We start from the raw sequence: 27,911 nt of genomic DNA, 5'->3' as shown, positions 1-27,911 counted from the left end.
TTCCGGGGCGGGTCCACGAAACCCGGAAGTAATTAGCTGGGCCGGGAAGTCGGAATTTGGATTGTTTGCCGTCGTTTCTCCGTACTCATTAGTCCTGGCACTGCCAGCGTCGCCGCTGCCGCCGCCATGGGGAAGCGACAGCATCAGAAGGACAAGATGTAAGTTGAGCCGGAGCGGAGCGGAGCCTCGCTCGGCCTCAGTGCCCGCCTGTCCCGCACTCCGCGCCGCCGTTCTTCCCTCTCTCAGAGCTGGTTCTCAGAGCGGCTCGTAAATGGCGCTTTGTCCCGGAAGCCTCTGCCCATTCCTCAGGCGGGGAATTAACCCCCGTCCACCCCCCCCCCCCGAGGTCTCTCGGGCTCCCGGTTCTAACACGCCGTTGGTGCCCTCTTCTGAGCGTGCCCTCCCACTGCCTTGGCGCTGGGCGAGCACGGGCCCCTCTGCACTCCCGAGCTCTGCTCCCGAATCAGCCGCTGCCTCTCCCGCACCTCCAGTCTCCCTGTATGCTTGTTCATCCGCCTATACTCATGTCCCGGAGTCTTGCAGTTTAAAACAAAACTAGTCGTGCCCCGTGCTCCCCTTCAGCTGCCACTGTGATTTGTTGGTTTTTTTCTCACAAGACGTGAAAGACTTGCGTCTGCTTGCTGCGTTTTGATGTCTTCTTGAAACTACTCCAGGCAGGCTTGACTCCCCAGCACTACTCCTGTCAGGATCCTAGTAACTTCTCTGTTGCTAAATCTAGTGATCACAGTTCTCATTTTGTTGGGCTTCTCAACAGCATGACACAGCTGACCACCTCATTCCTTCTGAACACCTTCTTTGGTATGTGGGACACCATAGGCTGTTGGTTTTACGTCTGCCTCAGTGGCGTCGCTATCCTCAGCCTCCTTTGCTGGATCCTCTTTCCTCTCCCAGACTTCATACATCCATGTCCTCCACGTTTTTTCTTCCCTTTGTGTTCTTTGTGATCTCCTCTCTTGTAGTAGTCAGCTGCTTACTCAACATTTCCAGCTGGAGGTCTGATAGACATCTCAAATTTAATGTGCTCCTCCTTCATCTCCCCTCTCTCAGTGGTCACACCGCCGTTGGGTTTCTTAGAAGTCTGGGAGTTAGCTTTGAGGCCTCTTTTCTGCGGCTCTCTCCTCCCCCTGTTCATCAGTAAATCCTTGTGGCTCTTCCAAGAGCCACTTCTCACTCATCCAGCAACCGTCCCGTAGGAGTTTATGTGCACTCGTCCTTGAACCTTCGTAGTTGCCTTCTGATTGGTTTTCTGTTGCCTCTCTTGCTTGTCCCTCTCTACACAGGGTCCAGGGAAATGCTTTGAGGACTTATGTTAGTCATGCCAGGGCCTTACTCAAAACCCTCCAGCAGCTTTCCATACTGTTTATTTTTTTTTATTTATTTTATTTTTTTTAAAGATTTTATTTATTTATTTGACAGACAGAGATCACAAGTAGGCAGAGAGGCAGGCAGAGAGAGAGGAGGAAGCAGGCTCCCCGCTGAGCAGAGAGCCCGACGTGGGACTCGATCCCAGGACCCTGAGATCATGACCCGAGCCGAAGGCAGCAGCCCAACCCACTGAGCCACCCAGGCGCCCCTTTCCATACTGTTTAAAGCGAATCCTTAGCCCTTACCCGGCTTGTGGGGCCCTGCATGATCTGACCACCACCCTTCTTCATCTGCTCCTGGATGCCCCTGTGTGCTTTTCTTCAGCGACTTCACCCTTTTCTGAAAACACAACAGCTTTTCCTATGTCAGGGCTTTTATATGTGATAAGCCTGCTTGGTCCCTCTATCTGGAAAGTTCTTCCCTCAGATCTTCACATGGTTAGCTCCTTTGCATCTTTAAGCCTTCTGTTAAATTCTGTTCATTTCCTTCAGAGGAGAGCAGGACTATTTGTATTTGCTTATTAGTTTGTGTATCTCTGTGTTCTGTTGCATTAACCACTTTGTGTCTGATACGTAGCAGGTGTTTTATAAGCATTTGTTGAATGAGTGAAACGATTCAGTCATCGGTTACTTCCAGAGACTGTCCTCTTTATAAAGGGTGTTGGTAGTAAGATTCTCTTTCTCTTCTTCAGGTACATTACCTGTGCTGAATACACTCACTTCTATGGCGGCAAGAAACCAGGTAAGGCATGAAATCCTTCTTTTTCCCTTGGTGTGGATGTGTGTGTATGGAGGGGTTTGTAATTAAGTAATAATGGTCTTCACTACACAGTGAGACTGTAAAAGTTAACAATGAACAAGAACACAGAAAGTGTAGCAGATAGATGGGTTGAGAACACAGATAATTCACAAAAAAACACTGAACGCATGAGAAAATTAATCTCGGTGAGGGTATATATATCTATATATATTTTTGTGACAGCATGCCCGAGAGCAATTGCAGGTGGGGGGAGGGGCAGAGAGAGAGAGAGAGACTGACTCAAGCAGTCTCCATGCTGAGCACAGAGAGGACAAGGCCTTGATCTCATAACCCTGAGATCTCATGAGCCAAAATCAAGAGTTGGTTGCTTAGGGTCACCTGGGTGGCCTAGGGGGTTAAGGCTCTGCCTTTAGTTCAGGTCATGATCTCAGGGTCCTGGGTTTTAGCCCTGTATCACAATCTCTGCTCAGCAGGGAACCGCTTCCCTCTCTCTATGCCTATTTGTCTGCCTACTTTTGATCTCCCTCTCTGTCAAATAAATAAATAAAATCTGTAAAAAAAAAAAAAAAGAGTCAGATGCTTAACTGACTGCCACCTAGACACCCTGGTGGTGATATTTTTTGACATAAATAAACATTCTTTTTTTCTGTTAATAAAGAATGATAATACTCAAGTTTATCAAGGCTGCATTAAAAAGAGCACATTCTCATTAATTGCTGATGGGGGTAAAACCAGCACAGCCGTCTTGGAAAGCCAAGCCAAGCCCCACAGCAATGTTGTGGGAGAAACCCAACCTCAGTGGCTTATTGCTCTAAGTTCGTTCTTGATATACTCCATGTGTTCTACCTATTGAAAGGTTTTGTTTGTTTTTAAGATTTTATTTATTTTTTTGGAAGAGGGAACACAAACAGGGGGAGTGGGAGAGGGAGATGCAGGCTTCCTGCCAAGCAGGAAGCCCGAAGCGGGACTCAATCCCAGGACCCTGGGATCATGACCTGAGCCGAAGGCAGACACTTAATGACTGAGCCACTCAGGTGCCCCTATTGAAAGGTTTTTTAACCCATACTAGTGTTTGCACTAGATGATTAACATGAACTATTTCTTAACATGGGATTGCGTTGGTGGTAGGAACACATACATGAAGTTATTTATAGAATAAGCTTTCTTTTATTTTCATCTTAAACAGATATCCCACAAGCCAATTTTCGTCGTTTACCTTTTGATCACTGCAGGTAAGAGTTTCGAGTGTTAATCTGTCCCTCCTACTTATTTCCTGGTACTCGTTATTTGACAGTGAATCTGGTCCTTGGGGAGGCATATGTGGGTTCCGTCTGTATTCCCCCACCTAGATCTTCCTTGAACTGAGAGAAGGTGACCTAAGAGTGATAAGAATTAATACTTAACTTTATGCTCATTCTGTCTGTATGTTTATGCGTTGTTTCTTTTAGCTTCTTTCTTTCTAAGGTAAGTAGACTCTGTTGTTCAGCCTGTTTTACACTTGAGAGAGTCAGTATTTAAAAGTGGGAAGTCCCTCACCCTGGCACCACATCCAGAAAGTGATGCCACTGAGGCTTGAACCCAGTGGTCTGACTCCGGGCCCATGTCTTTTGTGCTTTTCTTTTAGTCCAGGGTCTAAGTAGTAACAGCAACAGTAGTAGTCATGATACTGTGAACCCCTTCCCCCTTCCCTGGGAACACAGGTTACTGTTGGGGATGGGGAGAGACCCAAATGTAGACACTCCCAGATGCTTCTTCCCGCCATGGTTGGTATGTGTATGAACAGAAGGTGGGTCTGCTGGAGAAGTGGGACTAGCATTAACGAACCCCAGACATTGGGGGTTGGGGAGATGGGCCACTTGGGCCTCAGTTTCCCCAAGCTCAAGCTGTGATCATCCCTGGTCTGGACACATGCTTTGTGGGTGTGGGTGTATGTGTGTGTCTCGGTTTCTGATTCCATAGGTCATGATGGGCCTTGAGAACTGACAGAGCTCTCCTAGTGCTCTCAGATAGACACCACAGGGCAGTGAGCATGTAGGAAGGGCCAAGGGTGCAGCCACTCGGTCTGCCCTAGGAAGATCCCATGTTGCATTGAGTGAGGGCTTTTCTCTCCTCCTGGCACTTGCTCAGGGAGGGTCCACAAGTGAGACAGAGGCATCATTGGTTAGATTTCTCCCTACGGATATTTGTCATCAGTCTCCCAGGAATCTGGTCTCATTCAGAGTGTGCATGAATGGATTTTATGGAAATACTTTCATTCTTGGTTTCCAGTTCCTCCAAGAGATCTCTAAACTGTGTTTCATCCACTTTTTAAGTACCTTGGTTTCTGGGTAAAAATGCACTTTGAGAATAGGCCCTTTGATGCCCATTTTGGAGAAGATGCATGGAGCTTGCCGTCTGGAGCTTGCTTTGGTGTTGGACCCTGTTGTCATCAGCCCCCAGCAGCAGCAGGATCACCACTGGTTGGAGGTGGTGAGCTTGTTCCTTGAGGGCTTTCTGGAGCAGCATCTGGGGAGGTGACCCTATCATTGCCAGGCTCTCCAGGTCCTGGGGACTGACCTGTGCTGATCCAACTTAGAGATGACCAATTTACAAACAAGCCAGGTCAGCCGGGGCTCTTGATGGCTGGCGATGGAAACCCCGTGCAAGAGAAAAGGGTATTGGCTCAAGGAAGTTCACCAGGTATAATCTCCCTTCATCTGTGGGTTCTGCTTTTTACCCTCTACGAGGTGGTAAATGGCTTGTGGCAGTCTGGGACTCTGCAGACCCATCTACCCCCATATCCGTGTATTAGAACTTACCCAGGGCCCCTAGGGCACTTGCCTGAGTCACATGCCTACCCCTTGGAAATGTGGGGGGGATTGTGTGCATACTCTAAGCAGGAGTGGGCCCAGCACCCCCAGACTAGGATAGGCCCACCACAGTCTCTTGGGATGAGAGAGGGCAGCTCTCAGTAGAAGAGTGTGGCCTGCCTGCTGTGTGAGGTTTTAGGGAGTGGATTCTAGTCCAAGGCTGCCTCCAGGAACTTGTTTTGGGCTCGAACATGTCAAATGACACAGCAGAGAGTGTGGGGAAAGAGAGGCTGCTGTTGCCCCAAGGTGCTCTCAGCACCTCTTGGGACCCTTGCCTTGTATTTATTGGTGTGTGCAGGGAGTTTCTGAGGGGCAGGGATGGGGGGTTCACCTCTGAACTGACACCCAGCCCTGGCTGGGCAGAGGATCCCTGGAATTGTTGGAGGGAAGAAGGAAGAAACAAAGGGAGAAGTCATGGGAGCCACTGTGTGACCTGGAGTGACTCTGCCCTTTTCTCAGTCTCTCTCTGCAGCCCTTCGCCTACCCAGTCTGCACCCCTGAAGGTGTCGTCTTCGACTTGCTGTGAGTTTTCCCTCGACTTTTGAGCTAACAAAGGGGGCGAGATTGTTGACACCCACTCAGGAAGGGGGTATGGAACCAGCTGTGGGGTTTGAGTCTTAGGCACTGCCAAGCCAGGCCACGCTGGGGTGTTGGCAGCCTCGGGAGTGTTGGGTGGCCTCTTGGGGACCCAGGAGACTTCCGGAGCTTCGGGGATGAGACCATAGTGTTGTTGTGACCCCTGAGCAGGCAGCCTTGCTGGCAGGCACTACTGTCCCTGCCTGGGGTAGCATTGACCTCTCCCCATCCGTGGGAGGGGGCACCTAGGGTTCTAATTGGCCTACCTATACCTGTTTAGAAATGTTAACGAACTTGAATACTTTTCGATTTATGAAAGTAGAGCCATAATTGAGGTACACTTTCCCCATACTGTGTTTTGAAGCATGGTGTTTTATGTTCCAGCATAAACCAGCTTCTGTAAATTCTTCATGCTTCAGTCTCTATTTAGAAAATGTGGAAAATACTTCGAAGTTAAAGGAAAAATTTGCCATAATAAAACTATCTGGGATAACTATGGTCAACATTTATACCCTTCTTTTTCTGTGAGTTTATTTGTGGTACATGGTTGGGATAGTACTGCAAAGACAATTCTGAATCCATTTTTCACCCAGTTGTGTCATTCAGAATTCTCTGGAAGCCTGACTTTTGGTGCTGGCCCAGTATGTCACTGTGTGGACGTATCAACATTTACGTTTATCTTTTTTTGCTGCGTTGTGTTGTTTATCCATAACCACAATAAAAACACTGGATATACGTTGAAACCCATGTATCCAGAAACACTCCTCACTTCCTTGGTCAAGGCAAGGGGCTAGCAGAAGTGATGCGGAGCAAAGCCCATTCACACCACTCACCTGGACGTGGCCCTGGTAGATGGTGGGCTCGTCACCGGGCTGCACCTGGCCACCTGGCTGACATTCTCTCTTCTCTTCCCTTTAGTAATATCGTCCCTTGGCTTAAGAAGTATGGGACCAACCCCAGCAACGGTGAGGTAGGTGGCGGGGCATGAGTTTTTAAATAATGCCGATTGAACGCTGTCCTCTCGTCTGTCCTTTGTTCTGTGGTTTTTGTGTACACATGAGAGCGGTAGAGGACTGTGCGTGGGGCACCATGAGTGGGACTCTCCTCCCCTCTCTTGCCCACACTGTTCCTTTCTGGAAATGTTCCTTACATGTACATGCGTGTGTACAGATGTCCATTTTCTTTCCTTGGGTCCTGATGCAGTCCCACGCGTGAACCCCACTGTACCTTGCTTCCTCGCCTGTTGGGGTGATAGAGATCTGAACGTCAGTGTGTAGAGCTGTTCCATGTCCTGTCATGGCTGCCCACGTCTTCTTGTGGGGCTGTTGTGGCATTTTGGAAGTCACCTGCTGTTACAGCAAACAGCCACCACCCTTTGCCCATCTCTGGACACATATATGGGGGTCCTCCCAGGACTACTGGGTCATGGGGAGGGTGTGTTTTCTGTTTCAGCAGCTACTGGCAAACTGTCCTCCAGAGAAGTGGCAAATGCCTGTTTTCCCATACCCTCAATAACCACAAGGATCAAGTTTTTAGAAATTTTCTTTGCCTCAGGGTGAGAACATTTAAAAAAACATTTTAAGATTTTACTTTTAAATAATCTCTACACCCAGTGCGGGCCTCTAACCTACAACCCTGAGATCAGAGTTGCATGCTCCACTGACTGAGCAAGCTAGGTGCCCCTTAATTTGTGTTTTTATCATGATTAAGGTTAAGCAGCTCCTTCTCTGTCACGCACACAGGCCCAGTGTCAGGAATTCTGTGCCACTCGGGAAAAGAACCCCAGAGCCAAGTTCCAGCGTAGTCACCTTTTCTGCCCCCCACTGTGGGCCTCCATCATAAACCTGTGGGGCTGCTGCCTTTCCCATACTCTGGTGGTCCCCTTACTTCTTGGGGCCCTCTTGTTCCCTTACACTGCGGCACAGGCCCATTTCTTCAGTTCCACAGCTGCAACAGGTAGGGCCTGGGAGCTATCAGCTGTGGGAAGTGGGGGCACTCCCCAGCAGGGAGCCGGGGATGGGGGGTGAGGGCCTTGGGGAAGGGTGTTGGAGCAGCACCGTTGAAGCTGAGACCCGGGGATGGTGGCAGATGGTCAGAGGCCATGTTAGGCAGGGCTTGAAGGCCCTAGGGGGGAGTTTGGGTTTGTTCTGGGGGCGCTGGAAGCTGGACAGGGTTTCATGCAGAAGCATGTTGTGATCTGGCCTGTGTCTTTGTTTTATTTCAAAGAGTTTATTGATAGAGAGCACACAAGCAGGCAGAGTGGCAGACAGAGAGAGGAGCAGGCTCCCTGCCGAGCAAAAGCCTGATTCAGGGCTCGATCCAAGGACCCTGAGATCATGACTTGAGCTGAAGGCAGAAGCCTAACCGACTAAGTCACCCAGGCGCCCCTGGCCTGCGTTTTGAAGGCTCACTTTGGCTGTGGTGTAGGAAACAGGACTACAGGGAGGCAAGGTGGAGGGTGGGAAAGCAGCCAGGGGGCTGTGCCCTTGTCTGTGCAGGAGGTGCTGTGTGAACTTGGACCAGGATGGAGGCTGAGGAGGGGGCACAGAGAGACTGGACCCATGGTTGTTACAGATGGACCTGTGGGCCTTGTGGGGCTGTCACATGAGGGTCTCTGTTTCTCCGGGGCTGGGAGAGCCCAGTAGGAATCTTTTAGTGCAGTCCCATCTTGGGAGGACTGGGTCACTTACATCCTGTGCCAGAGGTGCCTGGGACAGGCAGGTGGAACTGGGCGATCCAGCCTCTGCTTGGTGTTCCAGGCCAGTGGGGCTCCAGCAGAAAGGTCTATCCCTTCGAAGTAGAACCCTGAGCAGCAGGAGGGATTTGGGTGCATGGAGTGGGGCAGGCAGTTGGGGTGGAGGTGGGATGAGGAGGGCCAGCAGGGAGGGTAGGGACTTCTGTGGGTCCTTGGAGGACAGTCAACACCAGGGGGAGGTGTTGGAGGCCGAGAGGTTTTTCACCTCATGAAATATGGCCTGTGTGAGGAGGAATAGCGGGCTGGGTGAGGCAGCCGGTTCTGGCATCATGGAGCGGAGAGCCGGCCGGAGCCAGGGGGTTGGAGCCCATCTGCTAAGATGAGGCCCTGCCCTGATGGGGAAGACAGCACCTGGCTGAGGCCTGGTCGGCTCTGTGACGGAGACCCTGGTGGCCATGCAGGGTGGAGGCCACCTTCAGGGAGGCCCAGGAGGACCTGGGTGCTGTGAGGCTTGAGGGGGAGGTTAGTGAGGGGGCGAGCAGTGTGAGCAGTGTCCTGGTCGCTAGCTTAGGACAGGTGAAAAGTCACTGGTTTATTACTTAGCTGAGGTCTTGTTACCTGATTCCTAGAGGCCCTTCTGTGCTGTCTGGGCTCCTCTGGCCCTTGTGACAGAGTGTAGGGTGCCCTTGGCCTCTCGGATCAGGTGGGTGGCTCACAGCGGTTTTTCCCTGCCCTTGGAAGAAAGGGGGTTAGACTGGGGGGGTCGTGCTTTCTGGGCCCAGCCACCCAGAGCCTGTGGGGTTTTTTCTCAGATGGTTGAGGTGGTGCTTGCACCCTGGTCTCCGGAAGAAGAGCGCTCTCCTTCAGGTGTCTGCTGTGTTGTTCCTCACTTTTTGTCATTCAAAAGCATGACTAGGCAGTGTTTTCCTGTGAGGCTTTCTGCTGGGAAGCCCTTGTGGGCTTCCAGGGGCTTCCTGTGGGGTCTGTGCTGCCTGCCTGTGCCCCGTGATTGGCTTGTGCTCGGGGTTCATTGCCTTCCCTGACAAGAGTGTTACGTCTGCAGCAGACGAGTCTGCGGGGCTCGTCCATGGCCAAGGCTCCGTGCTCTGCGCTCCCAGTGGTGGCTTTCCGCCTCTACCCTACCCTTGGACTGCCTCAGGTCTTCTTGTCCCTGCTCATTGTCATGGCCTCGGTCTCATTCCCCATGGATATTGTCATTTGGTTGCATCGAGGGCACTTTTTTTTTTTCAGGTTTTTTGCTTCATGGGTGCTCTTTAGGGCCCCAAAACTTGTAGCTGCTCTGGGCTCGGCCTCTGGCCAGGCCTAACGTGGCAGCTAAACCAAGGGCAGTTCACCAGGAACTGGCTTGGCCCATGTCACTTCCTGGGGACCCAGGAGGAGCATGTTGTGTGCAGGATCCTGTACCCAGGCTGCCTGGGCCTGAAGCAGGAGGGCTGTCTGATGGGAGCAGCCTGGGAGCGAGGACCCCGTTGCTGAATGCTCACTGCACTGGTGGTGGGGCGGGGGCAGTTGAGGGGCCACCGCAGGAATGAAACCAGCCGTGGAGGAGCGGGTGAGGGCTGGCCACTGCAGGAGGGCGAGGACATGGGGGCCTGGCCAGCATCTCCTCTGTGGCTTGGCTAGGCAGGGCTAGGCCAGGCCCGCACTGGAATGGCCAGGCGCCACCAGGATGTGGGCTCTCAGTTAGGTGCTCCTGGGCATGCAGCTTTCCCTCCCCCTTCTGGGGGTCTCTCTGCAGTCCCCTTCTCTTGTTCCAATCCAAGCCCCCGACCTCGGGGCAGCCTTTTCTTCTGGCTGCCTGGACCTTGTTTTATTGTAAAGTCGCTGATAGAAGAGGTAAACTGCAGATGGCGCAGGAAATTTGAAAACTGGAGGATCTCATCACAGTCACTCCGCATGTGGGGGTATTGATTCCTCCCCCACTCAACAAACTAGTCCTACTGCAGAACAGCAGGAGCACACTCATGTACTCCGCAGCTAGGTGAAGAAGTAACATTTATTTATTTATTTTAAGATTTTATTTGTTTGTTTGACAGAGAGAGACATTGCAAGAGAGGGAACACAAGCAGGGAGAGCGGGAGAGGGAGAAGCAGGCTTCCCGCTGGGCAGGGAGCCTAATGCGGGGCTCCATCCCAGGACCCTGGGATCATGACCTGAGCCGAAGTCAGACACGTAACCAACTGAGTCACCCCAGGTGTCCCCATAACATTCTTTTTTTTTTTTTTTTTTAATTTTTATTTATTTTCTAAATTTCAGCATACCAGAATTCAGTTTATTATTATTATTTTCTAAGATCTTATTTATTTATTTGACAGAGAGAGAGAGATCACAAGTAGGTAGAGAGGTAGGCAGAGAGAGAAGGGGAAGCAGGCTCCCTACCGAGCAGAGAGCCTGATGCAGGTCTTGATCCCAGGACCCTGAGATCATGACCTGAGCTGAAAGCAGAGGTTTAACCCACAGAGCCACCCAGGTGCCCCCAGAATTCATTGTTTCTGTACCACACCCAGTGTTCCATGCAGTATGCCCTCCATAATACCCACCACCAGGCTCATCTAACCTCCCACGCCCTGCCCCTCCAAAACCCTCAGATTGTTTTTCAGAGTCCATAGTCTCTCATGGTAACATTCATTTTTAACTTCAGAAGTAGTCAGTACATCAGGGCTCATAATAAAAATGTGTCAGCATTTGAGAAGTATAAAACACACCTCCACTCTCGGCCTCTAGGCAGGGGTTGCCCTGTGAGCAGGTCAGTGTGCTGCTCAGAGGCTGGGGTTTCCGGAGCAGCCCCTCTTACCCATGTGACTATTGGGTCTCAGGGCCCTCCGGGCGGCCCCTGTGGCTCTCCTCTTGCCTGCTGCTGTGAGGGCTCTGCGTGCTCAGAGACCTTGCCCATCTCTCTGCCTCACCCATCCTCATAGGCCCTGCATTTCTTCACATCAGCCACTTGCTCCTTATTAATTATTAATTTTTCTTCCAGAAACTGGATGGGAGGTCCCTGATCAGGCTGAACTTTGCAAAGAACAAGGAAGGTGAGAGATCCCTTTTACAGCCATTTTATTTATTTTAAAAGATTTTATTTTATTTATTTGACAGACAGAGATCACAAGTAGGCAGAGACATAGGCAGAGAGGAGGAAGCAGGCCCCCTGCCGAGCAGAGAGCCCGATGTGGGGCTCGATCCCAGGACCCTGAGATCATGACCTGAGCCGAATTAACCCACTGAGCCACCCAGGCGCCCCCTTTTACAGCCATTTTAAAGACTGTGCTCGGACCCCAGCGCCCCTGCCTCTCACCATATTTTCTGCAGAATCCATCATTCCTGTCTGATCAAGACGGACACTTAATTTTTCTTTTTCTTTTTCTTTTACTAAAAGATTTTATTTATGTATTTGTGTCTGTGTGAGAGTGAGCAACCGCACAAGCAGGGAGAGGGAGAGGCAGAGGGAGAAGCAGGCTCCATACCAAGCAAGGAGCCTGACATGGGGCTCGATCCCAGGACCCTGGGATCATCACCTGACCCAAATGCAGCTGCTTAACAGACTGAACCTCCCAGGCGCCCCTTAATTTTTCAAATATGTAAGGGCGCCTTGGCTGACTCAGTCAGTGGAGCACGCAGCTCTTGATCTCGTGGATGTGAGTTCAGGCCCCACCTTGGCAGTAAAGATTACTGAAAATAATAGAATGGTTGAAGTGGCAAAAGCTAAGTGTATTTTGCCCCAATTAAAAAAAAAAGATGTAACAATTTTTCCTTAAAGGTCCAGATGGTTTAAAGCTGGGGAGGGGAGAGAGGGTAAAATGTTGAGTTTGGGGCACTGCTTCCCACAAGGGCAGTGGGGCCGTGAGGGTTGCGGATGGCCATTGTGTGGACATCTGGGCCCTGAGGGCATGGACCCTGTTTAGCTGCGACCCTGGTCTGCTCATTGCTGAGGCAGGAGCTGCTCAGAGGCCCAGGGCAGGTGGGGGTGGGGGAGTGTGTTGGGTTTGCTGGGGACTTCTTCTGCTGGGCTTCTTACCACTGGTTGTGAAGCCCCACGCTAGCCCAGGGATCCTGCTTTCCAGCTCTCCACACCCTCCACTGTTCTTGTCAGATACCAGAGCTGAGGTGCTTCCCCACGGGCTCCCACCTTGCTCTTGGCTCTTTGTGGGCCTGGCACAGTTCTTGCAGCCCGTGCAGGTGCTGTGGCTGAGGTTGTTGAGAGCGCTTAATGGGTGCGTGCATCCCGGGGAAGATGCTGGGGCTTGACACGCCCATCTTGCCCCAGAGCCTGGCCCACAGTAGGTGCCGGCTCACTGTAAATGAGGGTAGGCCTCGACAAAACTGGAGCAAGGCGCTTTGTGGATGGCCTGGGGACTCAGAGCTCCATGATGATAGATAAGCACTGCAGACCTCCTGCTCTGAGCTCTGAGGAGCTCGGAGATCCGCTGACTCAGAGGCCCACTGTGTGTCTCATTCAGCACATATTTACTGAGTGCCTGCCACGTGCAGAGAGCAAAACAGGCCACATCCCTCCTGGAGTAAAAGGAGCTTACATTACGGTGAGGGAGGAAACTGGACAATGGTTCACCATAGTGTGTCAGATGCTGCTTCTGCCAGCAACCAAAGATAGGGAGCGGGGAGGTGAGGGAGTCACAGCGAGACACACTGATGGGGTTTGTGTGGAAATCCGATGAGACAGGAGGTGTGAGGGGATGTGGGGATAAGCATTCCAGGCAGAGGGCACAGCTGGTGCAAAGGCCCTGAGGAGGCCTATATTGCTGGGACAGTGTGGGGGTAGAAGCAGGGGTCCAGGGTGGGGATGGTGCAGAGCAGTCGTGCAGGACACGGCACCCACAGGACTCCCAGCTGCCAGCCAGAGAGGAGAGATAAGATCTGACCATCCGGACATTCACCTGGTTTTATTGTTTTAACATTTTCGACCAGCCAGCACCTTTTTTTTACTTTCTTTTTTTTTTTTTTTTTTAAAGTAGGCTCAAGGGGCCCCTGGGTGGCTCTGTGGGTTGTCTCTGCCTTCAGCTCAGGTCATGATCTCAGGGTCCTGGGATTGAGCCCCACATCAGGCTCTCTACTCAGCAGGGAGCCTGCCCCCACCTCCCGCATGCCTCTCTGCCTGCTCGTGATCTCTCTTTGCCAAATAAATAAATAAAATCCTTTAAAAAAAAAAAAAAATAGGCTCCATACCCAGCATGGAGCTCAATGCAGGGCTGGAACTCAGTACGAAGATCAAGACCTGAGCTGAGATCAAGAGTTGGATGCTTGGACCACCTGGGTGGCTCAGTTGGTTAAGAATCTGCCTTTGGTTCAGGTCATGATCTCAGAGTCCTGGGATCAAGTCCCTCATTGGGCTCCCTGCCCTGCAGAGAGCCTGCTTTTCTCTCTCCCTGTGCCTGCCACTCTGCCTGCTTATGCTCTCTCTCTGTCAAATAAATGAATAAAATCTTTAAAAACAAAACAAAACTAAAAAAAGAGTTGGATGTCTAACCAACTGAGCCACCTAGGTGCCCCTTTTGCTTTGTTGTTGTTTTTAAAGATGTATTTGAGAGCGAGTACGAGCACAGGCATGTACATGTGTATGAGGAGGGGGAGGGCAGAAGGAGAGGAGGAGAGAGAATCCTCAAGCAGACTCCACACTGAGCACGGAGCCTGCCATGGTGCTCAATTCAAGGACCCGGGTACCATGACCTGAGTCGAAGTCAAGAGTTGAACGCTTAACCAACTGAGCCACCCAGACCCCCTTTTGGCTTTGTTTTTATTTTATTTTATTTTTTTTTATTATTATTTTTTTAATATGTATTTATTTGAGAGAGAAAGAGAATGAGAGAGAGTGAGCAGGAGAGGGAGAAGGTCAGAGGGAGAAGCAGACCCCTTGCTGAGCAGGGATCCCGATACGGGACTTGATTCCGGGACTCCAGGATCATGACCTGAGCTGAAGGCAGTCACTCAACCAACTGAGCCACCTGGGCGCCTCTTTGGCTTTGCTTTTAATTGGAAACTCCAGACAAATGAAAGTAGAATTAGTACGGTGATCCCTGCTCCGTAGCCATCACCCAGTTCAGTTCCTGTCCACTCAGAGCTGTGTGGTTTTATCTGTGCTCCCGTGTGACACCTCCTTAGGTAATTTTGAAGCAAATACCAGATACCATGTCATTTCATGCTTAAGTGCTTCAGTGTGTATGTCTAAACGATAAGGACTTAAAAAGTCATCATAGTACCATCATCACACCTAAACACTTAACAGGAATTCTTTAGTATCAGATATCCAGCCTGTGGTCAAAATTCTGGAATACTTTCATAATCTTTTTCTTCTAGTTTTCTAATCAAGATTTTTTAGAAGCCCACACAAATCTGTGTGCTTGCTTTGTCCTGAGTCTCAATCTGTAAATATCCTCCCCCCTTTTTCCGCAGTGTATTTGTTGGGACTTATTTGAACGGGCTTCATGGCTGCTTGGTGCAGAGCTGGCAAGGCAGGGGCAGGGAGGGCAGTGGGAGTTTGTTGCAACAACGCAGGCACGGGTACAGGGGGTTAGGGAATGTGGCAGGGTATGAGGTGGAGGAGGAGGAGACCAGGGTAGTGGCTGCTAGCAGCAGGCTGATGGCATAGACGCCTTCAATGATGGCCGTGTGGGGCTTGGGTTTTGGAGGACGATTAGGAGTTTCCCACTGGGATTGGAGCCGGGGACTTGAGCAGCTTACTGTCTGTGGGTCTCTGTTCTGGGCCTGCTGACACAGGGTTCTGTGTCCTCCCTTGCTCTGACCCTGGCCCTTTCTCCGACTGGTTTTTTATGTGCCTTCTTTCTAGGAAAGTACCACTGCCCAGTGCTGTTTACCGTGTTCACCAACAACACCCACATTGTAGCTGTCAGGACCACCGGCAATGTCTACACCTACGAGGTGGGTTCTTGGGAACCGTGTCGCCTGTAGGCTCTTTAGGGGTGTGTCTCAGGGCAAACCCTGGGCTGGTGCTGAGGTTGCCCCGGGCACCGTGGGCACAGCCTGTCTCTGTGGAGCCTGCATTCTGAGAGCCACTAGTGCAGTCAAGAAGAGGTTTGCCCTACTGGTGGCCTCCAGACCTGAAACCTGTGGGTTGGTTTTGTACCCCAGGGGTCCGCCCCGCAGTCCTTGTCTTCATTGATCAGGCCCTGGGAGGGAACCTGTGCTCTGAGGGCAGGCCCAGGGCTGAGGGGAGCATTGAGCACCCACCGCCCCACCTCCTGCTGGAGTCCCCAGGAGGAGCAGACGCAGGCTGGTGGGCAGGTGGGGAGGGGAGGCCCCGATTTCTACCCCACAGGCGGCTGCTCCGGGTGGGCTGGCAGAGGGTACCACAGCAGTCGCCACGGCACCATGTTGCACGGAAGCCCTCTCTGAGCTGTTTTCCCACCTGTCCCTGGCTGTGGGCAGGGTCTGGGTGGCCAGTGCTGCCCTAGAGGCTCTGAGGGTCACTGCTGCCCACAGAGCACAGATTTGGCTTGAGGGGCTTGGTAGAGCTGCAAGGCTGGCCTTGTAGAGCCCGTTTGCTGATGTCTGCTGTGTGTCGCGCGAGTGTCCTTCCGTGAGCTTTGCTGAGATGGCGGATTCTAGTCTCTGCGGCTCAGCTGGCTCCACCCTCTGGGGTGGGGGGGTACACGGTCGTGCCATCCTTTCCCTCCCCCCTGGAATGGCACTGGCACCTGGGTGACCTCCTGGCTCCCAGGGCCAGGGTTGGGGCAGGCACCCTAACAGCGGGCTCCCTCCTGGCTGCAGGCAGTGGAACAGTTAAATATCAAGGCCAAGAACTTCCGAGACCTGCTGACGGACGAGCCCTTCTCTCGGCAGGACATCATCACCCTTCAGGTGGGCATCCCCTTGCCACTGCTCTTCTGAGGGTGGACCCCGATGCCCTCTGCCAACCCCACCTCCCTGCACAGGCTCTGGGCATGCCTGGTTGTGGTTTCCCAGCTGCCCCCCACTGCTGGCAGTGCCCCCAGCTCCAGCACCCCTGCTCTCTATCCGCCTGGGCCTTTGCACGGCCGCTTCTGTCTGGCTCTCACATCTCTCCTTCCGATCCCTGTCCTTGCCATGCCAGGGTATCTTATCTCTGCCCCCAAAGCCATCTCCATATCCAGAGAGGACAGGCTGGTATGTGTTCTACTCCAGTGTTGAGCATAGGACGTGCCTCTAGGTGTCAGCCCTGAGCGGGCTCCTGAAAGACCTGGACTTAGAAACTCTGGGGGTGGCCTCGTGGGCCATTCCCATCCTTACTTACCCCATCCTTATCAGAGGTCCACGCATGCTCCCTCCCACGGGGTGGGCCCGAGGTGCTGCGGGCTCTGTGTCTGGCAGCTGGGCTGAAGGGAGTGTGGTGAGGGGGTGTGTGTGTGTGGGAGGCCTAAGTTGGCTGCCTCACGTCTGCCCTCACCCCCTAGATGAACGTCCATCCATGCTCATCGGCCGTATGCTGGGGAGAACGGGACACAGTATGCCAGTGTCTGTCCACCACCCCCCGCCCACCCCTGCTCTTGGCCCTGTTTTGGCAGAGCCCACTCCTGACCGCAGGTGCCCTCCATTCCCTGCTTGACACCCCAGATCTCCATGGTGCCCCTCCCTCTCTCTTTCCGGGCCTATGCCCCTGGGGCCGCCCGGCTGTCCTTTGTAGCCCGGCTCACTCTGCTGCACATGTTCTTTTTGCTTCAGGATCCCACCAATTTGGACAAATTCAACGTCTCTGATTTCTTTCATGTGAAGAATAACATGAAGATGACAGATCCTGGTAAGTATAAGCACAGCTGGCTTTGGTGCCAGGGGTTTGGGTGAAATAGGTCCATGCCTTCTGGGTAAAGCCCTCCCCTTGCTGGGGGTGGGAACATCCAGGAATCTTGCTTGAGCCCAGACTGGCCGATGCTCCCTTCTGTGCCGACCTTGGCACGACCGCACTCACCCACACCTGTCCATGGGGGGCATGATGTGGGGAGTCCCAGCTGGGGCCCATATGCTTGGTGCCCACAGCCACATATGGTGGAGGCCTGGGCCCCACCTCCTCCCCACTCAGGACTCTGCCTCAGGCCCCCTGAGTGCATGTCCTCTCCCAAGTCCTCCCCTTGCTCCTTAGAAATTGTCTCTGTTCCCACTTCAGGGACAGGTCATGAGTGCAGGCTGCTGGGTCCCTCTGGCACGGAGGCAGGTCCTGGGAGGGTAAGGGGTGACTGTGGCCAGGGCGTGGCTAGGGACAGAGTCCAGAGTAGACCACAGTGGAAACCGCCTGCGGGTGGGCTATCTTGCCACCCTTACGAGCTGTTGTTCGCACTCTTCCCCGTCCCCCTCCCCTGTGTCGTGGCCCCCAGGAGTCACTGTGTGGGGGCTCGGCTTACTTGCCTGCATCCTGTTCTGGGCTTCTGCTGTTGCAGCTGGCTCTGGCCTCTTGTCCCTGTCGCGCCTGTCTGGGGACATCACTGGGGGATCGTCTGAGCAGGGTCACTGTGCTGTTTTGTAGATGAAGAAAAGGCCAAACAGGACCCATCTTATTATTTGAAAAATACGAACGCCGAGACCCGTGAGACGCTGCAGGAGCTCTACAAGGAGTTCAAAGGGGACGAGGTCCTGGCGGCCACCATGAAGGTCCCCGAGAAGAAGAAAGTGGACAAGCTGAATGCTGTGAGTAGGCAGAGGGCTACATAGCTGCCAGCGCAGCCGGCCTGCCTATCTCAGCTCCTCAGAGAGGTCCTGGGGGAAGGGGCTCGTGGGGGCCCTGGGATACCTTTGGAGGGTGGTGGCTGGGACCCCTCAGAGCCCAGCTGCCCCTTGGGGGCCCAGAGGCGGCCTGCACTGAGGCTGGGCCTCAGGAGGCTGGAGGTGGCTGGTGCATATGCTGGGGGCCCACGGGGTTTGTGTCTCACGCTGGCCCAAGCTCGGCAGCCTGGAGCGGATAGGCTGGGTGGACCTCTGCCTGCTTACCATGTGGCGCTGCAGCCTCAGGACAGCAGGGACGGGACAGCCCCTGGGATGCAGTCACTGCCCTGCAGAGCAGATCACTTGTTGCCCAGAGGAAGCCCAGGGAGAGACTGCAGGGGTGTTTCGGGGGACCATGGTGCTGAGGGGAGGGGACAGCTGGTGCCCACCGCCTGGGCCTCTGCCTGGGTGTCATGTTTGCTTTTCATGATACCCACTTTTGGCTCCAAGGCCCCCAGTTGGCAGTGATGGTGACAGGATTTGTGCCCTAGCCTGTCAGGCCCCAAAGCTGCTTGTTCTTTTGTTCAGGCAGGGCTCCAGGGGATGGGGGAGGGAGGGCTCTGAGGCTCCCTCAGAGGATTATCCTGGAAAACTCACAAGAGAGAAGTTTGTTGTTCACAATCCCATGTCTCTAAAACAGCAGTGCTTAGCATTTTGGTGTACTTCATTCTGACGGGGAGAAATACCTTTTTTTTCCTCTTCTCTGTCTCTGATAAAAATATTTTTAACATATTGGGGCTTATTTTTCCCTGATTGAAAAAGCAGTGTGTTTACTCTAGGAAATTGAAACCTTTGAAAAGAAACTAGCGTCCCTCATACTGTGAACCCCAGCAGTGACTGGTTCCTAGTTCTGTCCAGGGTTTCAGTTACCATGAGAGCCTTGGCCACCTGGGTCTCAGCCTCCTGGCTGGTCAGGGCCCTCTGTCGCACATGCCCCCGGTCAGTCCCCTCACTCCCTGAGCCTTTAGAGAAAGAGCCAGGCCGCCCAGAAGTCCCCGCTGGGCTCTGTGGGAGGCCGCCAGGGATGGCTTCTTGGAGGAAGGGCACTGAGGGGCCCCAAGAGGTGGGATCCTGGCCTTCCAGCTTCCCGGGACACTGCTCATGGGCCACCTCGTTTTCTCTGCAGGCACACTATTCCACCGGGAAGGTCAGCGCCTCCTTTACCTCCACTGCCATGGTTCCGGAGACCACGCACGAAGCAGGTAGCTGCCCTTGCATGTCCGTCCCCAGCAGGCTGCCTCACAGCGGCCAAGGGCGGGCATCCTGCCCCTGCACCCTGCGACATGCCATCGTGCCTGGCCTTCATGGGTGCTTAGGCAGCTCTGGTGTGGTTAGGCTCCGGTGTGGTTAGGCAGCGACAGGCCTTTTCTGAAAGTGTGTGTGTGTGTCTGGGGGGGCAGAGGCTGCAGTGGGGGCCCAGCCGGGGGGTCGGAGGTCCTCCTTCCACCCACCAGGGCTGTCCTGTCTTGGGCTCCAGCCTACACCCCACCTTGGCAGTGGCCCCATGCCTCTTCCTCTCGTGTTTTCGGCCTACCTGGCCCCCACTGTCCCCTTCCTATCCAGTGACATCCCATTCCAGGCTTTTCCAGGCTCTCCCACCTTACCTGCCGAGCCCTGCCGTGTCCCCCGGCCCCTAGACCCACCCTGTCCTGTGGCTTGGGCACCGTGAGCCCGTGCTTGGCCAGGGCCCATCCTTGGGCTCCCCCCAGACCTGGTATGGGTAGGGGTTGTTGCCCCAGCCGGAGGGCAGCACGGACTCAGGCCTTGGTTTGCAGCCGCCATTGATGAGGACGTGCTGCGCTACCAGTTTGTGAAGAAGAAGGGCTATGTGCGCCTGCACACCAACAAGGGTGACCTCAATCTGGAGCTGCACTGCGACATGGTGCGTGTGGCCGTCCCCACCAGAGTCCGCACGCCTGCCCAGCTTTTCAGTCCGTAGTCACACCTGTATGCGCTTGTGGGAGAACGAATGTTCCACCCGCCCCCTAGAAGGCCCAGTGCCCACACTCCCCTCCCCAGAAGGGACCCTGGGAGCTGCGCATGGTGCTTCCTGGGCCTGTGTTCTGGATGGGGCATGCATACCCATCCCACAGAAGGGGTCAGGCTCCACACATGCACACCCCCCTGCCCCCCCCACTTGCTCAGGTGTCTCTTGGTGGCCCTCACTCAGGGTCATGGCAGATGTACGTGTCCTGTCATTCAGCCTCACGGTGCTGCTTTACCGGGTCTGGCCTGGGCAGCTGACCAGCCCCCCTGCCTGATCCGGGCCCTGGGTGGTGCTTGTGATCCTCCCACGGTCTGCTCCTCGCCTCACGGAGGCATCTGGGCTATTGTGTAGACGCCGAAGACCTGTGAAAACTTTATCAAGCTCTGTAAGAAGCAGTACTACGATGGGACCATCTTCCACAGGTCCATCCGGAACTTTGTGGTGAGTGACGGGGATCTGCGCTGGCCGCAGACCTGTGCCCCCGTGGGGGCCATAGGGCTCCTGGCCGGGGCGAGGGCTGTGGGGACTGCTGAGAGTCGTACCTGTGAGCCCCTTCTCCCCGGGCGGGGAGCATGCAGACTGACCCCTGTGAGTCCCCAGCCGGGCTGTGCTGGGCTCGTGCAGAGAGCTGGCCCAGGAGGGCTGTGTCCTCACCAGGCACTCAGTCGCCCTCAGGCCTGCCAGGCAGGTGGGGAGCAAGTGGAGGGCTGGCGGGGACTTCGGGCTCCCAGGGCAGAGTTTGCTGACTGGCCTTGCTTCCTCTCACAGATCCAGGGGGGTGACCCCACCGGCACCGGCACAGGTAGGCACCGGTGCGCGGGCTTCCTCAGCAGCTCTGGCTGCTCTGTAGGCCTTGCGGTGGGGTGGGTGGGGGGGTAGTTGGGTGGGGGCTGTGCCGCCAAGAGAGTTCCAGATGTGGATTCTGATAGGACAGCCACTAGCCTGAGGGGTGACCTTAGGTGCATCCCTTGGTTTGTTTTTTGTTTTTTGTTTTTTTTTGAGATGGTTGCACAGCCTGGATGGGCTGGAGAGGCCATGCGGTGCCTTCTGGCTGCTCTGGAGCCTCCTCTGGGTCCATCGGCTCCAAGGGCCCAGGCAGTGTCCTCACCCAGTGTGGTGTGAGTGGGCATGACCTGTAGCTCTCACCCTGTCCTCCTTGTCCTAGGGGTCCAGCCCCATGCAGGGCTCTGAGGGGCCTGGGGGCTAGAAGTGGGGAGGTCCGTGGGGAGGTCCGTGGGGAGATGGTGATGAGGTTCCCTCAGAGCAGGGCTGCCCCCTGGAGTACTCAGCAGGGCCCCTCGGGACTCAGCGCACATCTGTGGAACTGGGCTGCATCCACTGGTCACACTTGGCCAGGATCCAGGCATTGCTGCTGCTAGCCTTGCCCCTTCCTCCCACAGGCGGGGAGTCTTACTGGGGAAAACCCTTCAAAGACGAGTTCCGGCCCAACCTCTCGCACACGGGCCGGGGCATCCTCAGCATGGCCAACTCAGGGCCCAACGCCAACAAGTCTCAGTTGTGAGTCACTGGGCACCTGTGGGTGGGTCCTCTCTCTCAGCTTTGCCCTCCAGGGCGTGCTCCACCCGAATCCTGCCCAGAAAGTAGGCAGCGCCCTGGGGGAGAGGACCCCCATCCCCCCAACCCCACCCCTGTGTTTGTGCATGCATCCATGAAGGATTAAGCCTGGGTGGTTGCTCAGAGGCCCAAGGGAGGCTGTGGGAGGTGGCAGAAGCTGGCTCCGGCCGCAGAGAGGGGGTAGCCCAGGACATGGAGTGCTGGAAGTCTGGGCCTGGGTGGCCCTGTGTCCTGATGGAAAGGTAGGAGGTGAGGGCCCCACAGGAGTGAGTGTGGGGAGGGGAGTAGCCAGACCCAGCCTGGGAGGGGCAGGAGTGGAGGCAAGACAGTTTTCCAGAGGAGCCTCACGCCATGGAGTGGGCAGGACAGGGGAGATCTGTCTGTGCAACATGGGGCCCGGTGACCGGTGATGGTGGCATCGGCAGTCGGGGGGCGGCGGTGGGGCAGCGGTGGGGGGGTTCCTGCACATTTGATGGGATTCCCCTGCAGCACCGTACCGTTGGGTGGAATGGGGGTGCCCCACCAACCAGAGTTTCTCTTGATCTGTCTGTCCTTCGCTCTCTGGGAGCTGTAGTTCACCTGACTTCCATTATTTCCGATTTTTAAAACTTCTTTGGTTTCTGCTTGTCAAGAAACCTGGAATGGGCTTCCTGCTTCTTCTTTTGTTTCTCCTTGTTCTTTGTCAACTCTTTCCTCTTTGCTCACTTTTTTTGAGGAGGTTTGTATTTTTCTTCAGAGCTTTTTAGATTAGGCATCTGTTTTCCAGATACTTTTTCCAGGTATTCCCAGTTGGAAAAATCGTCCATAGTATTTTAAAATATACAGTATATATTCTGAGCCACCCAGGTGCCCCTTATTTGGTATTTTAAAATCAAAATTCTTTTCCAGTTCAGTTGCTCATATAAAGTCTATTTTGGGGAGCACCTGGGTGGCTCAGTAGGTTAAGCATCTGTGTTCAGCACAGGTCATGATCCAGGGTCCTGGGATCGAGTTCTGTGTCAGGCTCCCTACTCAGTGGGGAGCCTGCTTCTCTCTCTCCCTGCCTCTCCCTTCCTTGTGTGCCCTAACACTCTCTCTCAAATAGATAAAATCTTTTTTTTAAAAAGTTGATTTTATATCTAACTACTTTATTCAAATAATTTATTAAGAGTGTCCTGGGTTTGGGGCACCTGGGTGGCTCAGTCAGTTAAGTGCCTGCCTTTGCCCCTGGTCATGATCCTAGGGTCCTGGGATCAAATCCCATATAGGGCTCCCTGCTCATCAGGGAACCTGCTTCTCCTGCCTGTTTCTGTCCCTGCTTGTGTGCACTCACTCATTCTCTCTCTCTCTCTCTGACAAATAAAATCTTAAAAAAAAAAAAAAAAAGCGTCCTGGGTTTCCTAGATATTCAGCATTTATCAGCTCAAGGTGTTGTTGCTCTTCCGGCGGGGACACTAGTTCCCTCACGGTCGGGCCTGTAAGGAGAGCACGTGGGCGTCCTGCTCTCAGGTTCCGTGCTGTTTTGCCATCTGATCAAATTTGTTGCCGGCCCGACTCTTTGGGAGAGGCTGTGTTTCCAGTGGCTTTTCTCTTAGCATCTGTTACTACGATCAGACCATTTTCTTTTCCTTCTGGAATCTGTGGACAGAAGCGTTGGGTTGACCAGCCTGGCTTGTCACTGTTTTGTCCTGGAAGGCAGCTGGGCTGGTCGGGCCTGAGGCCCAGCGTGAACCGCCTGGGGTGGGTTTAGCTCACTTCCGGTCTGCTTGGTGAGGTAACATGCCAGGGACAGCTTTTGCGGATCTTTCACACTGACTCCTCAGTTCGGGTTCTGCTTTGAGGGCCATCTGGGTCGCTGCTGTTGTGCCAGAATGGAACTGGTCCGTCTCTAGATTTCCAGACTTCTGCGGCATCTCCCTTCCTGTCCGTCACTGTGTCTGCATTCCCGCTCTCCTTAATGGTTTACGGAAGGCTTTCCTGTTTTTATTTTATGCGATTTCCTTCTGTTTCCATCTTCACTGGCTTCTTCTTCCCGTTTCTCTCCTCTCCCAGGCTCCCATCTTGCTTGCCACCACCGCAGACGTCCGAGGCTGTGCATGCCTACGGCTCGTGTTTCCTTCGCTGTCTTCTTAGGTCATATAACGAATTGTAGACTTGACTTCCTTTCTGGTATATCTTTGTTTGCCCTGTCATTGCTTTTCTTTCCTCCTTTTTCCTTCAGGACTATTTCATTCCCTTTTAAGCTTCCTGACCTGTCTTAGCAACGCATGGCCAAGAGACCCACTTGATGGCCAGAGCTCAGGTCTGCACAGTTGTGGGTGTCTGTGGAGACTGTCCTGCTGGCCGCGTCTGGTCAGGCCTGGTCGGGTCTGAAGGGGTGTTGACCCCAGTGGAATGGGCTTCAGCTTCTGTCCCTTGCTTGACTCTGTGTGCTGTGGGCTGTCGGGGATGTGGGTAACATGGTGTCCCAGGAGGGCTCTCCGGCCTCTTGCTCTTCCAGAGACCCTGCCCCAGAAGGCTTCTCTCCCAGCTCTTCTTGGGCCTCTTCTTCCATGCTTTTACCTGGTGCGTTCCAGATTCTTGAGGTTTTAGGGGTGTTTTTTTAATGGCACACACCTAGATTTGGGGTTATTTTAATTCAAACTGACAGTCGTAGGCGTGTACTTAACTTTCTAGTCAGTATCTGTATTTTCTATTATCTTAATTTGTACTTCCTGGTTACCCCCCACCTTTTTTTTAAAGATTTTATTTATTTGACAGAGACAGAGACAGCGAGAGAGGGAACACAAGCGGGGGCAGAGGCAGAGGGAGAAGCAGGCTTCCCGCTGAGCAGGGAGCCCGATGTGGGGCTTGATCCCATGACCTTGGGATCATGACCTGAGCCAAAGGCAGATGCTTAACTGACTGAGCGAGCCACCCAGGCATGCGTAGTTTCCCCTTTTTAAAAATACTTTTCATTTCTTCCTTTTCTCTTTCACCTGATTTGGAAGTTATGTGTCACTTTTGGCTTTAAGTAGATTTATTTAAAGTCTGCACTTACCACTTAATCTCTCTCCCTCTCTCGCAGACAAACCCTGCCTGTGCCATCCCCCCAGCCCAGCCAGCTCACATGTTCTTATAGTTGGATATTTAAGTTTCACTCATTTTTACACCAAATTAGATTTGAAAATTTACTAGGTCAGCATTTATGGGTGTTTACCCACATTCCTCAGGGTCTCTGCTTCCTTTCCTGCCCGTCTCCTCTCTTCCAGTTCAGAGTCCGTGCATCTTCACGTGCTGTCACAGTGGGATGGTCTCTGGTGTCCAGTCTCCCTTCCCCCCACCTCAGACCCCTCCCAGCAGCCTCTGCCTGCAGGCTCTGGCAGCGTCTGTCCACCAGAAGTTGGCTGCAGCCTGATCTGGTGGCAGAGCCTCCCCTGGCCTTGCCCAGGCCTTCTCCTGGGGAACCGGGGTTCCGGTCCCCTCAGTGGCCTTGCCTGACGGCCTGCCCCAACCAGGTATATGTGTGGGGTCCACGCATACAAGTGAAGCACCAGCTTCTCAGAGCTGCTTTTGGGGGACAGGGATGCCTAGTGGGTGCCCAGAAACCTTGGGGGCCAAGCAGGCTGGGTGGGGAAGCTCACAGGCTCTTCTAATTTCCCCTCCTCCTCACCTAGCTTTATCACCTTTCGATCCTGTGCGTACCTGGACAAGAAGCACACCATCTTTGGGCGGTAAGAGGTTGGGGGTGCTGGTGTGGGAGGGCTCCTTTCTCAGTGGGACCCTCTCACTGCCTTTCCCCATGCCCGGCTCAGTGCTCATTTGGTCTCACAACCACCATCACTGCTGAGGTCACAGCCTTTTCTGTTAGCCAGGGGATGGCTGGCTCTGTGGACCTCCTGGCTGAGGGGAGGGCCACTCCAGCCCCTTCTGGCCAGCTGCCCTGTCCAAACTTGCCCCCCCCTTGGTTCCACTCCCCAGGCCACGCCCCCATCCATGTGGCCCTTCTCAGGCCCATCCTCTGCCCCTCTTGCCATGCTTTTGGGGGGGTATCCTTCCCTGGGGCACATTCAGAGGTACCCTTGTTCCTTGGCTACAGGGTTGTTGGGGGCTTTGACACGCTGACCGCCATGGAGAACGTGGAGAGTGACCCCAAAACCGACCGCCCTAAGGTACATGCCAAGGGAGACTGGGGGAACTGCTGCCCAGGATGGGCACGGGGCAGGCGGGTTTGGAGGGGCCTGCTGCCTCCCACCGCCCACTCACTTGTCTCCCTCTGTTGCTAGGAGGAGATCCGCATCGACTCCACCACCGTGTTTGTGGACCCCTACGAGGAGGCCGATGCTCAGGTGAGGAGGACACCTGGACGGCGGGAGGCTGCAGGAACCCCACCCAGCCTGTGGGGCTCCAAGCCAGCTGTTGCCCTGCTCCGTCCCAGATTGCTGAGGAACGGAAGAAGACACAGCTCGAGGAGGCGGCCCCAGAAAGCGCTATAAAAACTCAACAGCCCAAGGCGGGGAGCCAAGGCCCCCAGACGTACCGCCAGGGGGTGGGCAAATACATCAACCCAGCAGCCACGTGAGTGCAATGAGGGTGCTCGTCCCATTTGCGGGGCTTCCCAGCGCCCATGGTTAGAGCCCACCCGTGGCGAGAGAACCAGACAATGGCGGGGAGCAGGTGCCGTGGGGGCCACTGTGTAGGCTGGCGCTCAAGGACTCGGGGTTGGGGGGGGAATATGTGACTGCGTGACCTCACACTGAGCAGGCGCTGTGGGTGTGCATGGGCTCCCAGCGCGGGGGACTCATCTACACCCAGCAGCTCAAGCACTTCCCCTCTTCCCAGGAAACGGGCAGCAGAGGAAGAGCCTTCAACCAGCACAGCTGCCCCTGCAGCCAAGAAAAAGCCCAGCCGAGGCTTTGGGGACTTCAGCTCCTGGTAGCAGCAGGTCTGCCCCTCTGGAGCCCTAGAGGGACTCAGGGCTGGGGACCTGTATCCACACCACGGAGGTCTCCGCCTTTCTGACTACAGCTCACTAAAGCTCTTGCTTGTTGCAGGAGTCCCCTTTCTTGGCCCTCGGAGTCCACAGGCCTTCCCCGCCTTCACTTGGTACAGTGGCCCGACCCTCTTCCCAGGCCGGGGCCAAGCCCAAATGCTATCTCAGACCACCAGGCGGGGGCTGTGGCCCTTAGGCCCACCTGCACAGTGGGCCTGGGTGGGGGAAGAAGGCAGAGGCTGTGCCTTCCTCCCCGGCCCCATTTTTGTCGTCTCCCTTGGGTACTGTATGCTCAGCGTTAGCACCTGGGACCTCGTTAGAAACACAGGCTGGCAGAGCCCGACCTCCTCGCCTGAGGCCGTGGGGAGGACAGCTCCTGGGTGCTGCCACAGACTAGGGAGCTCCTGTTGCCTGTGGCTTGAGGACCCTTGACCAGAGCCTTGACCCGAGTTCCTAAAAACTCTCCTGCTGCCTTTTGCCTGGACTAGCTGAGGCCTGCCCCCCCCCCCGCTGCCGCCCCCGCAAGGACTCTGGACGGTCATAGCCATGTTCCCCCGTGGGCCTGCTCTGGCCCCCCTGCCTCAGGATGGGAAGAAGAGCCCATGGGAGCAGCTGCCCCCACGCACCCCCCGCCCTTAGGGCCTGACTTTGGGCTCAAACATTTGACTCCTTACTCCAGCACTATGGCTTTCAGACCAGCCTCACCATTGTTTATGGATTTAAAAATCCCTTCTCTTTATTTTTCTATAAATGTCAAAAAATCCTTTACATTTGCTTGTCTGCCCTTTGTTTTCTGTTTCTTCTATAGCCTGTCCCCATGTGGCTTCCCTGCTCCTGACCTTGACAACACTACCTCAGCTTTCCCAGAGTGCCTCTGCAGAAGCGTGGGACAGCTATACACCTCCTCACACCCACTCCTGAGGCCTGTCGTCCTCATGTTGGCACGGGCCACGACCCCCTCCAGCTTGTCACACTGCAAACCTCACTTAACGCTCTGTCCTTGGTGGTTCTTTCCCTTACCCAAACCTCAGATCCATCAGTGTCAATAGCAGCTTCCAAATGTACCTGGGTGCCCCCCCTTTTTTTCAAAGATTTTATTTGACAGAGATCACAAGTAGGCAGAGCAGCAGAGAGGGGGATGCAGGCTCCCTGCTAAGCAGAGAGCCCGATGTGGGGCTCGATCCCAGGACCCTGATACCATGACCTGAGCCAAAGGCAGAGGCTTAACCCACTGAGCCACCCAGGCACCCCAGGGCTCCCCTCTTTCCACCTCTGATATTGAACCCCAGACCCAAGCCTGCTCTCTAGCCTGCCTCTGTTCAAGCCTCTTGCACACATCCTCCAGGTGCCGTCTGGGCCCCTTCCCAGAGCTTGTCCGGCCATCGTCCTCGTTTCACACCAGTCACTGGCCGT

General features: G+C 54.3%; 1 protein-coding gene across 2 annotated transcripts; it reads left to right on the top strand.

Moving 5' to 3' along the window:
• Positions 1-27,266, top strand: PPIL2 (peptidylprolyl isomerase like 2). Of its 2 annotated transcripts, XM_013051296.1 has the most exons (21): positions 1-158; positions 2,078-2,127; positions 3,332-3,377; positions 3,594-3,609; positions 5,454-5,516; positions 6,489-6,540; positions 11,264-11,315; positions 15,083-15,174; positions 16,024-16,113; positions 16,954-17,029; positions 17,750-17,910; positions 19,112-19,187; positions 19,761-19,867; positions 20,324-20,413; positions 20,741-20,774; positions 21,373-21,490; positions 25,183-25,239; positions 25,605-25,677; positions 25,792-25,854; positions 25,944-26,083; positions 26,348-27,266. In XM_013051296.1, exons 2-21 carry the CDS (start codon positions 2,110-2,112, stop codon positions 26,442-26,444), a joined length of 1,521 nt encoding a protein of 506 aa, XP_012906750.1. In that variant the 5' UTR covers positions 1-158; positions 2,078-2,109; the 3' UTR covers positions 26,445-27,266. The 2 variants fall into 2 exon arrangements, with proteins under 2 accessions (XP_012906750.1, XP_004742584.1); XM_004742527.2 differs by lacking the exon at positions 3,594-3,609.
• The last annotated feature ends 645 nt before the right edge of the window (positions 27,267-27,911 follow it).

The sequence above is a fragment of the Mustela putorius genome, unplaced genomic scaffold (genome assembly GCF_011764305.1).
Source record: "Mustela putorius furo isolate JIRA1106 unplaced genomic scaffold, ASM1176430v1.1 tig00003858_pilon_pilon_pilon, whole genome shotgun sequence".
In the NCBI taxonomy this organism is placed as follows: Eukaryota; Metazoa; Chordata; class Mammalia; order Carnivora; family Mustelidae; genus Mustela; species Mustela putorius.
This window is presented reverse-complemented; position numbering and strand designations above follow the sequence as displayed.